Source organism: Anopheles gambiae, chromosome 3, assembly GCF_943734735.2.
Source record: "Anopheles gambiae chromosome 3, idAnoGambNW_F1_1, whole genome shotgun sequence".
Lineage (NCBI taxonomy): Eukaryota > Metazoa > Arthropoda > Insecta > Diptera > Culicidae > Anopheles > Anopheles gambiae.
The window spans coordinates 27193976-27210356 of record NC_064602.1 but is presented as its reverse complement, the minus strand read 5'-3'; the positions used below and the strand labels follow the sequence as shown (position 1 = coordinate 27210356).

Sequence of the window (16381 nt, the reverse complement as noted above, 5' to 3'; positions counted from 1 at the left end):
GAATTCCAAACAAGTCTCCATTTCTCATCGTTTTTTTTTTGTGTGTGTTTGTTCTCCTTTTCCAATTGGGAGGATTGGTTGCTTTTTCCTTACTGCCAATGTTGGGTGCGCTTTTTTTTAATTTATCTTTGCTGTATCTAAGTTTCGTATTTGCATGCTAATTGTTGCGCGTTTCGGTAGAAAAAAAATGTACTTCTACAATGGTTTTGTGTTCGTATGTTTTGTTATTGTTTTGCGTACTAGTTAATTGTAAAATGCTAGTTTGATATCCTTCTTCCCTCTGCTTTCGTTTTCTCGCTGGTTCTAACTGGGTCTGCTCAGTTTCGTTTCCCTTTTTCCGTGTTTTTTTTTCAAATCTTTCCAAATTGGAATCCTCTTTTCAAATGAGATGCTTGCTTGCCCTTTCCGACTAAGATTGGTACCTTAAAATGCACTTTCTCGCCGGGCGACGATGATCTTTACTGTTTTGCTTCTAGCGAACCTGCGGCCGGGGTGGGATGGCAGTAGTTGATGTTAAACGAGCTTTCTTCCTCTTTTCTGTGCACAATGTCTATGTCCTTCTCTCGTGTACAAGAAAGAAAAAAACAGGAACCACAATCGAAATAGAACATAACAATAACTGTAGGTTAACTGGACGCGTTGGAACCGTTTTTCCGCTCACGCAAAGAACCGTCCTGGTGTACGGTGTGTTGTGGAATTGTTTTTTGCCCTTTCTTCTCGCAGTTGTGTACAAAGGAACACTGTTCGGCACGATGACCACACAAACGGGTATGAACGAACGGAGCTAACCGGTGAAGTCGGGTTCGTGATTTCGCACATTTGGCGGCAGTATTATGGCTTGTGGTATGTTTTATTTCCCCCGTTTTTTACCAGATGAATTATTGTAACGCCGTTTTCAATAAATGGGTGTCTGTTTGTAGCATTTTAATATACTTCTTTATACATGCACACAGATTTACAACAACGTGTTGCTGCTGGTTGCTGCAGTACACGATCATGCAGATGGTTGATGGTTGATGGTGACGATCCCACGGCACATACGGCAACGTGGCGCGATGGCGAGAGTGTAGGTTGGTTTTTGCTATTACTTTCTCTAGTTTTGCCGTCCCCAGTGTGGTCCGGGGCTTGTGCTGGGTCGAATCGGCGAACACATTTTTGTTTTGTAAGTGGTTTGTTTTGCTTTGTTTTGCCTAAAGGTGCCGATCCGCCCGCCTTACCACCTGAGACGGCTAACGCAACGGGTTTGTTCTGTTTTCTTTTCTTCCTGCTGTTTTATGTTTCTCTATATTTTTCTATTGATTGATGTTCTACTAGCGTACGTTGGAGTACGTTTGAGATTTGTTGTATGTTTGGGGTTTTGTTATTATTACGCGCACGCGGACAAGGACCATGGCAGGTATTGTTTTTTTTCTTCTTTGTGTGTATTGTGTTTGTAAATGGATGTCTTATGTGGTTAATTGAATGACTGCTCCTACCCCTGTCCTGTCCGATCGATACAAACACATCGATGTTTACACTAGCCTGTGCTTTTTCCCCCAACCAGCGGAAGGAAAACGGTTAAAAATGGAGCTGCAACGCTTAGCGCATTATCCAGCGCTACTACAGCGCGCTTGTTGCATGTGCCTCCGGATGATGATTTTTGTTTGTTTGTTTTGCCCTATTGTCCTATGTTGCACTATGTTTGTTTTGCTTGCTTCAAGCAGGTGCTCTTTCACTCGCCCATCCTCCCGCGCCAGGATTGCTTGCGCGGCGCCCGTTCTTTGGTAGCGTTCGGTTCTATTCACCTAGCGCCAGCTGCCAATTCTAACACTTCCCAAACGTTCGCTCCTCTGTCCTACCCAATTGCATATCCTTCCGCCATTTATTAGCGTGCGTGTGTGTGTGTGCGTGTTTCGTATGTGTATGTCCCTGAGAAGAACTAGCTCGCTCTCTCTCTCTCTCTTTCTCTCGCTGTGTCTATCGTCCTAATCTCCTTACTGGTACACTGGTTTGATTGAATCCAGTTTGTTTCCAGATTGACTTTTCCAAAAAAAAAAACAAAACAAACACGCACACACAGTAGTAACGCTAGTTCCTTACCATGCTTCCCGCACAACTGTTGCAGAAAAGGAAGAACGGAAAACAAGGGTTCATAGCGCCGCATTGGCCTTTCGTCCAAACTGAGAGGAAATTGGAAAGTACATCTATCAAACGATCAAACTTAATACACGATATTGCTAACGATTAAAATCACAAAATTGCTTTGAAAATGTCATTAAGTGTAAAGATAGTTTTAAAAAACAAACAAACAAAACACACACACACACAAACACATTATCGCTTAATGTGCACTTATACACACACATAAACACACGTCGCACGCTGTGTGTGTGTGTGAGACGATTCGTCGAAGAAGAACACGGTTTGCCCGGCCGTGTTTGGGGCCTGCTCCTTCGAAACTAATATCTAAAACTGTTTGAGCCGCACGCAGCCAAGGGGACAAATCAACGGAGCGAATCCTTTTTTGCTACTCCTTTCCGAGTACAAAATTGAAACAAAGAAACGCTTGTACTATCACGCTCACTAACAAATAAAAGCCCCCGCCCCACACGCAGCGACCTGACTCTGCCGCTTCGCGCGTGCCGCAAACTCGTCGTCATCGTGTCGCGTCGTCGCAAAAGGCGGCTGGAAACTACAGGAAACACACCACAGCCACAGCCAGGATTGGACAGCGCCGCCCGTCCTTCTCCAGTAATAAAACCATCGCCGACCCCACGTCGGGTCGGTTCGATGCAAACACGCGCTCGTGTTGTTCCGCTTTCCGCATGACAACTCCTGCTGCTGGTGGCACGGACAGCCCACGGCACAGACAGTCCACCGCGCTCAGGATGATGGCGGTGGCAATGCTGGCGGCTGACGGCCACGCCCGGCGGAGACTGTCCTTCACTCATCATCACCAGCAGAAGACGGACAGCTCGCCCGAGTGCTCGTTGCTGTGCCGCCAGGTGGTGACGGAGCGTGCCTTCAGCTAAAAAAGGAAAAAAAAAACATCCGTTAGTAAAAAGGGGATTGTTGGACCAAACGCTCCAATCCGTACCTGTTGCATCTTGTCAAAGTCTAGGCAGGGCCTGTGGGGACGCTGCAGCCGCTGCTGCTGGTGGCGGGGCTGTCGCCGGCGCGGCGACACGGCACAGTGGAACATCTTCGCCGGTGGACTAACGGACCGGCTCACGTCCATACTAGTTACTAGGGGGGTGGTGGTGGTGATACTGCCGCCGCCGCCGCCGGCCGGTTCCGGGCTGCTGCCCGCCCCGAGCCGTACTAGCGAAGCCGGTGCCGACGACAGGGACGCCGCCGCCCCCGATGATGATGATGATGACGTTCGAGTGGTTGTTGTACTAAGCCCGGATCCAAGGCTGCCGGTGCCACCGCCGTGGTGTGGTGGCGGATTGGTGCTGTTGCGATGGCACACCGCAGTCAATGGACTATCACAGCCAATGGGGCGTCGGCCGAGACCGAAACGAAGGCCACCGGCACCACCACCACCACCAACACAACTTCCTACGGTCGTACTAGTGTTGCTACCGCTGCAGCTACTGTTGCTACCGGTGCCGTAGAAACCGCTAATGCCGGTGGTGCCACCGCCGAGCGACGACAGCGACGACCCGGACGAGGGCCGAAGCCCGCTCGGTGCGGTCGGAGCAACACCGGCCGCACCGCACCCCTCGCCCAGCACTAGCGGGGTCGTCGAGCGCTGCAGTATATGGCCACGGTGTGGTTTTAAAGCTTCTAGTGGTGGCGATGTGCGGAAGTTGACCGGCGCCGACAGGGGCGCCGCCTCCTCCGGCTGGAGCTCCTCCTGCTGCTGTTGGTGCTGCAGGTGGTGGTGGTGGTGGTGATGGTGGCGCAACGTATGATGATATTGATGCGCGAGTGGATGATGATGATGATGGGTCGGTTGTTGCTGCTGCTGCTGCTGGTTCGGTGGTTGTTGCTGTTCCAGCAGATAGCGTACCTGAAATACAAGAAGAACACGGTTAGAGTCAGTTGAAGCTTCTTTTTAGTGGTGTGCTCTCTGGAGCGCATCCCCGACTCCGATCCAATTTTGACTATTTTTAGTCCGATTTCGTCTCCGGCAAAATCAGAACCACTAGCTCCTCCGACTCCCGAAAACTCCAGGCGACTCCGGCCGACTCCAGACAACTCCGGATAACTTCGGACGATTTCGAATGACTTCGGACGACTCCGGACGACTCCGGATGACTTCGTCTTAGGACGACTCCGGATGATTCCGGATGACTCCAAATGACTCCGGACGACTCCGGATGACTCCAGATGACTCCGGATGACTCCGGATGACTCCGGACGACTCCGGATGACTTCGTCTTAGGACGACTCCTGATGACTCCGGATGACTCCAGATGACTCTGGACGACTTGGGACAAGTCCAGGCGACTCCGCATGACTCTGGATGACTTCGGATGACTCCGGATGACTCCGGCCGACTCAAAACGGAAGCATACGATTTCGTACGATTTCGTTCTAGATAATGCTGGACGGACCTACTTTCCGGAGTCGGTTGCCTATTTCTCGGAGTCGACCCAGGATTTTTGCCAACTTTACCCAACATTCCTTTTATCACTGCGAACATCTTACCTCATCATCCGAATTGTGCGCCAGGGAACGTTTGCGCTTCTCCAGAAAGCTGCTCACACTTCCCAACCGCTTGCCGGCGGTCGCCGCCGATGAGATCAGTTTGGTCGCTAACGGTGCCGGTGCAAGCGGCACCACTGTCGTCGCCGCCGCCGCCGCCATCGTCTGGGGGATCGCCGTCAGACTCGACAGCTCCTCGGCAAAATCGTCCAGCGGCTCCGCCTCACCGTCGTCCTCGTCAGCGCCGCACGCCCCGATCACCATGAACTCCCGGCCCCGCACAATACTGCCGCTCGTGTCCATGGCGCCGGGGCCACCGCACTGGCCCGCCGTACTTTCGCTGATTGTCGCTGCTGCCGTTGTTCCCGCCGGTGCTGCTCCAGGTGTCGCCACGTAATCCTCCTCCTCCTCCTCCACCTCGTCCACGATACCTTCGGTCACATCATCTTCTTCCTCCTCCTCCTCCTCTTCCTCCTCCTCAGTCTCCTCGTCCGTGTGGGGGTTGCTTAGGATGGGCAGCCCGCTCAGCCGGCTCGGCACACCGCTCACGCTGCCCACCTCGACGAGATCGCAGCCCGCGGACCCGCCACCTCCATTGATCACCTCCAGCTCCTCCTCCGAGCTGTTCTGATCGTACGCCAGCAGGTGGGAGGAGGAGGAGGGCGGCCCGAGAAAGGCGGGCGATTCGGACGAGCAGGCCGTATCGGTCGGCGAAACCGTGTCCTGCCGGGAGCTTAAACCTAGCAGAAGGGCGAAAAGAAACACACACACAAAAAAGGTGATAAGTAAGTCGTCGTCAACATACGTCACTCAATCAAGCACGCTAGTTTGTATTTGAATATGCGCAAATCTTCTGGTGCGCAAATGTCCCAAGCGCGCGTGTGCCTCGACGCGTATGCATCCAACACACAGAGGTTCCGGCACATGTTCGACACGCTCGGGGCTTAGGACGCCATTTACTAATCGCGTCTTTTTTTAAAGTCCGGCTGGACACTAAAATCCAGTTCCCGTCGGTTTGGATGGTTTGTTGAGGGGGGGATGCAAACGGACACACACACAGATAGTACACACACGGAACACAAAACGTGCAGATAAGGGAGATAAGTCGGGAACGATAATTTACTTGTTAACACCTCGTCCCACATGCTGCGCTGCGGTGGCATTGCTGTAGGGTTTAGGGAGAACTGAGAGACACACAGCAGACCAAGAGAGAGAGAATCTTTAGAGAGATGACCGTGCTGTTAGAAGTCACTAGATTTTTCCTTCCAGCACGAGATCACACAGCAGCAATTGAGCCACTAACACACACTGAGTCGTCTTACGTAGTTTTTTTTTCTAAACACACAGCCACTTTCTTACAGAGTAACTTCTTTGTCCCTCTGTGGCACACAAATTTGTTTGTCGTTTTGAGATCTGAGGCGACACAGAAATTGGCTTCCAAAACAAACGCACTGCTCACTTCATCCTCCAAAAACCGACGGCGGTTGGGGCCTCACAACGGCCTCCCAAAACTCGTTCGATCGAGAGCGCTGCGTTACGTTACCGAACACTCACACGCGATGGAGGAGCGCGATGCGTTACCGGCGTCGTGTAGACCATTTGTCGCCTTCGGAACGTGCGGCCGTACTGCTTTTATAGATGTGAACACACATCATCTGTGTGGCAAAAGCGCGGTGTGTGCGCCCGTGGGATCGGTCCGCAACGACCACTACCACCACCACAGAAAGCGGCCCAACGCAAATGCGCGAAATGGTACGACGACAAGCGCAACAACGCCCCAAAACGTGTAGACGGCGGCATGTGTTAGAAAATACACACTACTGCCCTTTTTGTGCATAGTGGATGTGTGCGTGTCTGTGTGTGCGTGTTTCTAATGGGGTTGGAGGGATCGCGAGGCTGTATTCGTTCGGCGCAGGGTGCACCGATGATGATGATGATGATAATTGTCACACGTAAGACGGTAGTGTGTGCGTATGTGTTGGTGTGTTGGGCGGCGATTACACGTATAAACCTCTCTCTGCCTTTCACCACCCCCCCTTTGCCGAAACAGCTGACAGTGAAAAGAGTCACGACGCGCGAGGGCCGGCCGGCCGGCCGCGGCCCAACTATCGCAATGTCGAGGTGGCGGCGGCGGTGACGCGTCCCGGCACTCGTAGAATGAAATTTATAACGACACTTATCAGAGCACAAAGAGAGAGGGGGAGAGAGAGAGAGGAAAAGAGAGGACGAAGAGTCGCATTACATAGCTGGTAGTACCCCTTTAACAAAGGAAGCGCCTCTCGGGTCGCGCCATAAGGTCTCGGGGCCCTTTTTTCCCTTTTCCACCTTCAGACGATACTATTTTTATACACACCCCGACTGCGTTCTTCTTCATCTTCTTCTAGAAACACACAATTATCGATTAAAATTGGGTTCGCCGCTTATCTTTATCGCCAAACCACCATTCAGGGACGGTATTTTTGCTTTTTGCCAGAGCCCTCTGCCTGAAGTGATTTACTGCCCAAAAGGGAAGGGCAAAGATAGCGAGACAGCGAGTACCAGGAACGATACTTACTGTGACACGTTAGGAAGAATGCATCCCCACCATTCCTCTTCGTATCAACGGAAGGGATATTGACTTACACAATTAGCATCAGAGCTTATCCCGAGCTTACATTTTGACGCATTTTGTTTGATTCACTCGCTTGCCTTCCTCTTTCCGTCTAACAAAAAATCAAATAAACAAACAAACATGCTGCTCCCCACCACTGCTGGAAGTGCTGGTGCAACTTTGTAGCAAACAACACCATTCCTCGGTTCCTTTTCTGCTTGTGTGTGTGTGTGTGTGCTTGCCCTCTTCTAATGTGTGCATACACAAGTATAGCATTCATCATAACTTCAAATTTCTTGTTTCTTTTTCTTCTATTTGCCACCCAATTAGAGCGTGGCAGAACGATTTTCGCTCTTTACACGTTTTTCTCCCTTCCTCCCTTTCCTGTGCTGTGTGTGTGTGTGTGTGTGTTTTGAGCTTCCCGTTCTTTTTCCGTGACAGAACCATTAAAACAACATGAAAGCTCGCAGTAACGGAACCACTCAACTCATAAAAATCGCCCGCCGTCTGTCCAACACATCGGTGTAACTGAAATTGTTTTGCATTGCCAGTGTTCTGATATGGAGCGACAATACACACACACACACACACACCATTTGCAAACTGAAACAACTAACAGTGGAGAAGACGAAACGAGAAAAAGACGAACCATTTGAGTAAATAACGGTGGCATGGTGCTGCTGCACAGTATAGAAAGGGGGGCGAGTCAGAATCTCTCCCAACACCCAACGCGGGCAGCGTTTCGGCGGGGTCACGCGAGCACAATCGCGTGCCACGCCGGAAGACATGTTCAGGTAGGAAAATTCTAAAGCATAGTATTACCCATGGAGCACCAGTAGGTTTCCTATTGCATCAGGACGGCAGGTCAGGTCCGGGTGGCCGATATCAACGAACCCGAAATATGTAAGGTAACCGAAAACTCCAAACACCACTTTCCACTGTCCAACAGCAGTGGGGAAATGCATTTGCATGCACGCAGTAACGCAGCAGTATAATGTACCGGAGAGAATCCACAGCCCTCACAAACTCCTTCTCTTCTGCTCTCTGTCGTGTGCCATTTTTGCGATTACTTTGCAAAGGATGGTGTAGCTGGGCAAATCACCCGACTTACACTTTGTTGCAAAACGGACAAAATCACAGTAACGGGCCGACAGCGAACCACGCTTTTTATCCGCCACACTTCGTTTGCATTTCCATACACACACACACCCAGTAGGAAACGGCAAGCGGCGGCAAGTTTGCGTGACCCGCCCGAATGATTGACTGGGAGCAGTGCCGGAAAAGGGGGAATTTTTCCGCATCCCCGCGGAAAGATAGTAACGCCGTTGGAGGATCACAATTCGTGTGTTGCAACAATGTTGCAACGACTGCATCAAAAACGACCTCCCCGCTGCATGCTGTCTGTCTGGGCCACGGTTCGTTGCCGATTGCTCCCGATGCGTGCCATGCGCTTTTGAGCGGGGTTTTTTTGTGCTACCGCTTTAACTGTCACCGGGCCCACATTTTCCCAATTTGCTGCACTCGGTGCGCTGGAATGTTACCACGTGATGCGTGCTAAAACTGTGCCCATACGTGCATACGGGGGACACTTGCTGTAAATGTACCCATGTGTCTGGTGCATTTGTGGAATGATTTTAGGCGAAAACGGTTTGACATGTGCGTGTGTCATGGGGCGTCGTAAGCGCCCATCGGGGTTGTGGGGAGTCTGTTCGCTTCTCCATGACATGGGAAGCGTGTGTGAATTTGTGCTGCAGAATGATGGAACAGTGCTTTATTAACAGCGAGAGCCTGTCTGAGCAGACGAAAAAAAAATGGAAAACGCTTCGATGAACCTCAACAAACAAACATCACTTTGTGTCACTTCGAATAAGAATGGCTTTTAAGGGAGCCACGGGACGGTGGGCAGAATAGAGCAGTTGGTAAGCGTGCAACGCACACCTGCCTGCGACACGACGCGCACGACATCGATTCCACGTCTCAATTACAGCCGCGAATGGATTAATTGGAAAATAATGAAAGGAAAGGTGTTTTTCTTGGTGTGTGCACTCTCCATTGTTGTACATTGACATTGTTGTTCGCTCCAGGAATAAAGAGACAATACTAAGTAGTGTGTGGCGAGGGGGAGGTAGGTCATATTCTTGCAATCTCCTCTATTAAAGCAAACCCATTAGCGAGTGTGTATGTATGTACACATGTACTACACAAGACACACACATCACAAGAGCCGGGGGATGATGTAACGCGCATAACGACGTCGTCGTCCGTCGAGTTCTGAAAATCAATCCCAATCAATTAGTTCGCCCCCGCCCGCCGTGTGTGCCTCACGCGACCTGGGAGGATTGCCGCCGGTCCTCCCCAGCGCGAGGCACAAGACGACGAGCCCCCTTCTTCCTTGTGTCGGGGTGTGTGCTGCACTTGAAGCAGCAGCCGGCGAATGCAAAACCAACACAAACTACACTGCCCCGTTGTACAGTAGTGTACAGTGTGCGTGCAATAGACGTGCGAATATGTCACTTTCCCTTCCGGTGCTGCTGCGGCCGCCACTGCAGCACGAATGAGTGTGTGTGTGTTGGTGGACACTGCACTTTGCTGCACACTACTGTGTTGCATCGCTCGCTTCCCTACCTCTGCTACTGCCGCCACTGTAAAAAGGGATGTTCGTCGAGCGACTGTCCGGCTGACCTTGAACGAGTGCAGTGCCTTTTCTAGCGCTATAACTAACGCTCGGTGGTGTCACTACATTGTTGCATCTAAGCTGCGCCCCGCATCACCCGTCCGTTTCTCCCTTGTATGGGTTTGAGCGTTGGGCGGAGGGATGGGTGGCAGTGTTACAGGTTACAACGCTCCATCTGGCGCGGGCACAATGAGTGTACCATGTCAACGTGATTTTTGCCGCCGCCACCGCACGCCTGAGTAAAAGTGGCCTTCGTTTGTGTGTGCAATCATTCCGTTGATTAGTTTACTTAGTCAGACGACGCTCCCCATTCCCCCCCCCCCCCCCCCCCCCGCAAAAAGCAGCTGTCCAAGTGCGGTGGCAGTGGATGTAGTCGATAAAGCGATTATAAATAGTGTAGGTTAGGGAGAATGGGAAAAAACGAGAAACCATTTTGCAGCTGTAGCAGTGATCTCGCCGCTCCCACGGGAACATTACTGAACGGGACCGTACGGTAGTGTGTAGTGCGCCTACATCCATACAAAGATGCATTTTGCTGGTGGTGGACAGTATCTATCGACGATGATGATGATTAGATTTCCCACTCCCAGCAGGCAGGCAGGCGTTCCCACCTCACGTGTGGCGACACCTGAAGCAAGACATGTGAGTTGGGCAGCTTGACGGAGGGCCACAGCCACAGGAAGGAAGTGGTCCCTTTCGAAGCAAACTCGAAATAGACCGAGAATGGGCGTTACATGAGTGTGTCTGTGTGCTTTCTACCAACCGACCAATGGAAAGATTATATTCCCAATCATTCATTTGACGCGATCGCGATCTTCCCGATATTCCTGCACTTGCGCTCGGGCGCATTGCATCATCGAGCCGGGTGCATCGATCGATCTAATTTTATAATATCCTACCCACACACACACAAACACACAGGTTAGTGGCATGTATAGTGCTTTGCCGGAGTGCTATGAGCAATCGGGAACAGAGGGGGGCTGCCCGATTAAAACAAAGCGCAGCGAGCAGGCGGCCCGAGGCCACAGTTTGTGTAGTTTGTTTCATAATTCATCCCTTTGGTGAGATCATCGCACCCCATCGAACCAGGACGGCAGGGGCCGAGGGGTCAGGGGCACACAAACACACCAATGGACACTTTATTAGTCACTTAAATAGAGGCACCCTTTTAATGGATGACAGTTACGGCGTCTCGATGCAAAACCATTTTTGCAGTGGGACTACGAAGGAGCGTGTTTTTGGTTGGTTGGAATCGGGCAAAGATATGGAAACGCTTTTTATTGTATAAATCGCACTTCCTTAAAGAGATAAGAACGTGTTTGAAAATGATAACAGAAAAAAAAACAATCTGTATACACAAAAAAGAAATGAAACAGACCAAAACAACAAACCTGAAATGAGATGAGCCTAGGTGGGGCGATACGCTCCACCGCCTGTCTAAATTTGCAAAAACGGTCGTTAAAATCGGTGCCAAAACGGAGAATAACAATCGTCTAGCGGGTGTGGTTGTGGTGCTTGTGCCGCTGCCACACACACACACCTGTTGCTATAATCAACTATCTATTTTTTTATTTTATTGGACGTCTGTTGTGTCCTCTTAACTTGTTTTTTTTTGGGGGGGGGGGGGAATGGTGGGAGAGTGAACACACCAAACACCGAAATAAGCACCGTCGTCCTCGAGGCGCGCCCCAAGGTCGAGAACCACCCAGTGCCATTGTGGAGAAGGCTGTTGGACAAGCGGCACACCGACGAGAAGCACACGCCGGTAGAATATTTAGTTGCTATTTTGTGAATAACCAGCGCCCACCACCATCATCTCTCGTTCGGCAGACGACGACGACGACGACGCATGGATGAAGAAGCCGTCCAATCTCTCGGTATAACCGCACTACACCGAAATCGGCGCATGTCGAACCATCGAACGTGAAGTAGGGGAAAGCGGGGCAAAATGGGCATGTTAAGCAGTTTACTGAATATTCCTTTGAATATGCCACAAAACACAATTTTTCTTTCATTATTGTATGCCTCCACCATTTATCTATGGATTAAAATTGCCACATAGAATGAAAACAACTTAAAAACAATAAAATAATGTAAAATAAAAGTTGATGTTTTACGAGAAGCTATTTTGACACACGGGGTAAAATGGGCATAGCCCTGGGGCAAAATGGGCATATGTAAACAAACTGTGAAACGTCAAAACACTGGGGCAATATGGGCCACAACAACTGCGCTTAGGTAATGGTCTATGCTTTTGCGCACGTTTCGTGAAATGTATTTTTCGTTCTTTCTTTTGATTTGCTGGTCAGAAAAGCCCTTAAAATTCTTCCAAAAATATGTTATCAAAATTATAACAGTTTTTACACGTTTAAATCTACAAAATCGAATGTTTTGAAGCTGTGCCTGTTATCATTATTGAGGCGACAAATACAACACCATAGCCTCACCAAGCGCCGTATGTCAAAAGCATCTGCCCATTTTGCCCCAAGAGTAACTGCCCATTTTGCCCCACGTGTAGCATTTTTGTATTTTTTGTTATATTAGTAAAAATACGAATTCAATCGCCTTGATTGCTTCAGACAAATTGTAAAGAAATATCATATCTTTAAAAATATATCATTAAAAACTTCAACGCATCCCTGTGACATAAGTTTAAGCTTATTTTCGAAGTGGCAAAAATTACAACAATATGCTGCTAAACCTTATTTTGCATTTTTCTTAGTTATTTGTTATGTAAGGGTTATGAAACTTACATGGTGTTCATAGAACACTCTAATGAATACATTTTGAGCATTGGAAAGTATCTTTGTAGTCAAATAATGCTTAAATAGAGGGTGCCCATTTTGCCCCACATGCCCATTTTGCCCCGCTTTCCCCTAGCTGCCACAAACCGTGGCCATAAAACTGCTTTTTCTATATCCTCAGCCCTCCACACACATCCACAATGGGGCACACAGCGAAAGCGAATGAGGAGGAGAGTGAAAGAAGCTTTTTATTTCTTGAATAATAGCCAAACCAAACGGATCGCTCGTTTTGGAGGCGCGCGCGCGTGGTGTGTCCTACCGAAACCCCCATCAAAATAGCAATCGTATTCAAATGTCAAAGTATTTATATCTCGCTTTCAGGGGACGACTGAGTCTCTGGGAGTCCTACGTGACGAGATCAATTCTTGGCCGGAGAAAAGGCGAAATGGCGAAAGCAACGACAACAGCAAAAAACTGAGCTACAAAGTGAACGATGGAATACATTTTTGGAACCAACCAACCAACCAAAGCCCGTTGGCGAAAAGCGATGCTCTAGCACCACTGGAGGCTTCATTTTCCATTTCATCGCCTCGCACAATGCATACGCGATCGAATGGTGCGCCGAGGGCGAGGCAACGCCAGCCGAAACCATCCCTGACCCGCCACTGCCATTGGTGTGTGTGTCTGTTTGTGTGTTAGTAGCTATGGCAGCAGACTGGAAACTGAAAAATTTCCATTTTTCGCCCTTTTGCCCCATTGCCATTGGGAACCGGAGCAAGCGCGCTGGACTGGAAAACGGCGCAACACACACACAACGTGCCTCACGCCACAGAATCTACCGGCGGCCTGCGCTGGAGATGGAGATCAGTCCCGACCCGTCCGACAGTGAAAGTGTTCGGCAAAAGGTTTACCCTCTCCCGTGGGAGAACCTGGACGGTAGGAAGGTGGTGTCGCTTCTAGGACCTGCGTGTCTTCCTGCTGTAGATCCTGCGCTCAAGGTTAGGGCTAGCGCGCTAGTACATTCTGGGAATTCCAAATTTATAACACGGCGTGTGCAAAGCTTGGAAGAATAATCGTCCGAACAATCGAGACTGGTGCCTCTGTGCTTGGTCCATCATAGAAATAGGGGAAAAGGGGAACAAACGAGTACCCAACACATCAGACCTATCTCAAACTGAATTCCCTAGAAATTGTGTCCTTTCTCGCCTGAAACCGGGGAAAGGCCTAACCAGGCCTAATTCAATGTCACAGCTGGTCAACTCCACCCAACGACCCACGCACACTTGCGGCGATATGTCAGAAGAAGCCTAGCCTAAACCTACCCTTCCCCGTCAGCCATCAGCGGCTGCTAATGCTAACAGCAACAGTGAATGCATGCAAATATTGCAACACCGGCTCAACACGCTCTCCGCACCATTCCTACCTAACCCCACGCACTCACTCTCGCCATTGGAATCTTGTTTATCGATGTATGCAAATTTTTGCTACGGAGATACGGCGCGCGTCGCCTACGGACTGCGATATTCCCTTTTTTTTTTGCCCAGAGCTCGTCTCTCCCCTCTCCATGCTGATGCTATTGCTGCAGGTTTGGGTGAGGGAGAGGTTTACGTACCCGTTCAAGGTTAACTTTTCGCAAAAAACTATCGCCCACCTTCTTGCCTAGTGTCCGAGAGAAAGAGAGAGAGAGATAGAGCATAGCAGCCAAGAGTACACACATCCCTTGCTTCCCACTCTCTATGAATTTCCTACTGCAACTCTGTAGTACGACGCGGAATGACGTAAAACACTCCAAAACAGCGACAAACACAGGCGTGAAAGAAGATGGCGCTCCACTCCAACCAGCCGCAACCGTGGAGCGGAGATAGTAAATAGTAACGGCCAAACGGGGGGGGATGTGTACACGTCACTCACACCCTACTAGAATGCATCAGCGTGTAATGTGCAATCGCTGCACACTATACCTCCTGCCGAGAGAGCGAGCTTTGTGTATCTGTGTGTAATGTGTAAATACCTGCAAACAGGAACTGGGAAGCTTCGAGAGATGTCGCGCCACGATTATCACGATTATTTAACCATTATCTAATAACCCGCCAGACGGGTTACACATACAGTGAGCCACAGACAACACCAGACAAAGGCAAAAAAACACGATGTGTCCATCCCTGATTTCCTCTACCAGCTCTCGGTGTCTTCTTCTACAAACTTCAGCAAGAACCTCAGGCTCTAATCGAATGTCCGAAAAACAAGAACTCCAGAAGATTCAGCCGAATTTCGGCTCGGCTCATCATCTTACGATGGAATTTTCCTTTCCCCAGTTTTGAAGCGGCATGCGGCATCGGGCCCGGCTTATCAGCTGCACAGGGCCGAGGACTATGGGTTGTGCTGAAAATTTGTACACCAATTTCATCAGCTGTTCCGTGCGCCGCGCGTCTGAAGCGAGCACCTCGTCGTATGTCTTATCTTGCTTTTAACGCAACGAACAGCAACGAACGGGAAAGCGAGAAGGAGAGAACGGGGCTTAAACGCATCCGATCACTCTTACGGCGGCGTCTTCGGGGATGTATCATTCAAAACAGGCATGGGCAGTTCCTCGCGCAAGCAATATTCCGGGAGAAGCTGCTGCGAAGAGGGCACAAACAACACTTAGAATCGGACGAGGGGTTTTTTGTGTTGGTTCAACGATGAAGATGTCTACCCAAACCGTGCTACGGCGAACACAGGCACAAACGCTTTCTAATCACCAGCAATCGTAATCTTATCAGCGCAGCTTTGATGTGTGTTTGGTGCTGTGTTTGCGTGCGAAATCAAATCTCGCGATACACACAGCGGGTAAGCGCAGTGGACAGGCCCGGCCCGGCAGATAAGGTGGTAACGTACTCCACCGGCCACTGCCGGTGAAGTTGTTTACGATTCGGCGCGAGTAAACAGCGTGTGTAACTCGCCCGACCCCGTCCCGGGACCGTACGATAATGGGGCGGACGACATGAGCCCACCAGTTTCCTTGAACCTGGCCTAGCACAACTTTAAGACGGGCCCCCCGAGTCGCGATGTGGACATGGTAGTCTCCCGTACGTGGCTCGCGGTACAGCCCCGTCGTGTAATCTGCATCTTTATCGAAGTATATATTTTTGGCACAAAGAAAGAAGGGAGGTCGAAGGGTACCCTCTGCTTCTCTCGGATCAACAAAGCGACTCTCCCAATCGGCACAAGAGTAATTGCTTCCAAACTGGTCAACCACGATTCGTGCCAACGGGCTACCCGTTGACGGGTGTGAATTGACAGATAAATCATAACCCTTGTTTGTTGTCGTTCGTCCACTTATCGCGTGAGTTATGGCGGTTGTGATAGGAAGTAGGCGATAGCTCCACTTCTGTTGGATCCCCCAGCGCTCGGGCGATGCATCTCCTCCTACAACTCACGTCTGCTTATCATCACCATCCATGGGGGGATGATTGGATTACATATTTGGTTGACCTCCTGTAGTGAGTAGTGGCGGCTTCGCGTACAAACACCACCAACAACATCGTCGTTAAAATTGATGCAATCTTTCTGTGCGTCTTGAGAGAGTGGAGTACATTTTCTGTCTGTCTAAGCTGCATTAAATCAAACAAACAAACAGCCAAACAACACGACAAGAAAAGAAAGAAAAAAAACGACTTCCAGCCCCGAGGTTAAATAACAACAGCCGCCTTCGCGCTTTGCCCGATCGCACACACGCGACGCATGATGATCGTCAAACGG

At 50.0% G+C, this 16381-nt stretch overlaps 1 protein-coding gene across 12 annotated transcripts in view; it reads right to left on the bottom strand.

Annotated features, from left to right (window-relative positions):
* Positions 1–1337: 1337 nt before the first annotated feature.
* LOC3291910 (protein disconnected) overlaps positions 1338–16381 on the bottom strand; it is a 70474-nt gene continuing 55430 nt past the window's right edge. For 11 of the 12 annotated variants that reach the window (XM_061659218.1, XM_061659223.1, XM_061659221.1 and 8 more), the window contains 3 exons: positions 4636–5372; positions 3077–3994; positions 1338–3007 (listed from right to left, as the gene is read on the bottom strand). In XM_061659218.1, coding sequence (XP_061515202.1) covers positions 2933–3007; positions 3077–3994; positions 4636–5372 — 1730 coding nt within the window. In that variant the 3' untranslated portion in view covers positions 1338–2932. Of the gene's footprint in view, positions 3008–3076; positions 3995–4635; positions 5373–5755; positions 6301–16381 lie in introns of those variants that run through there. The other variant, XM_061659228.1, reaches the window with a different exon arrangement.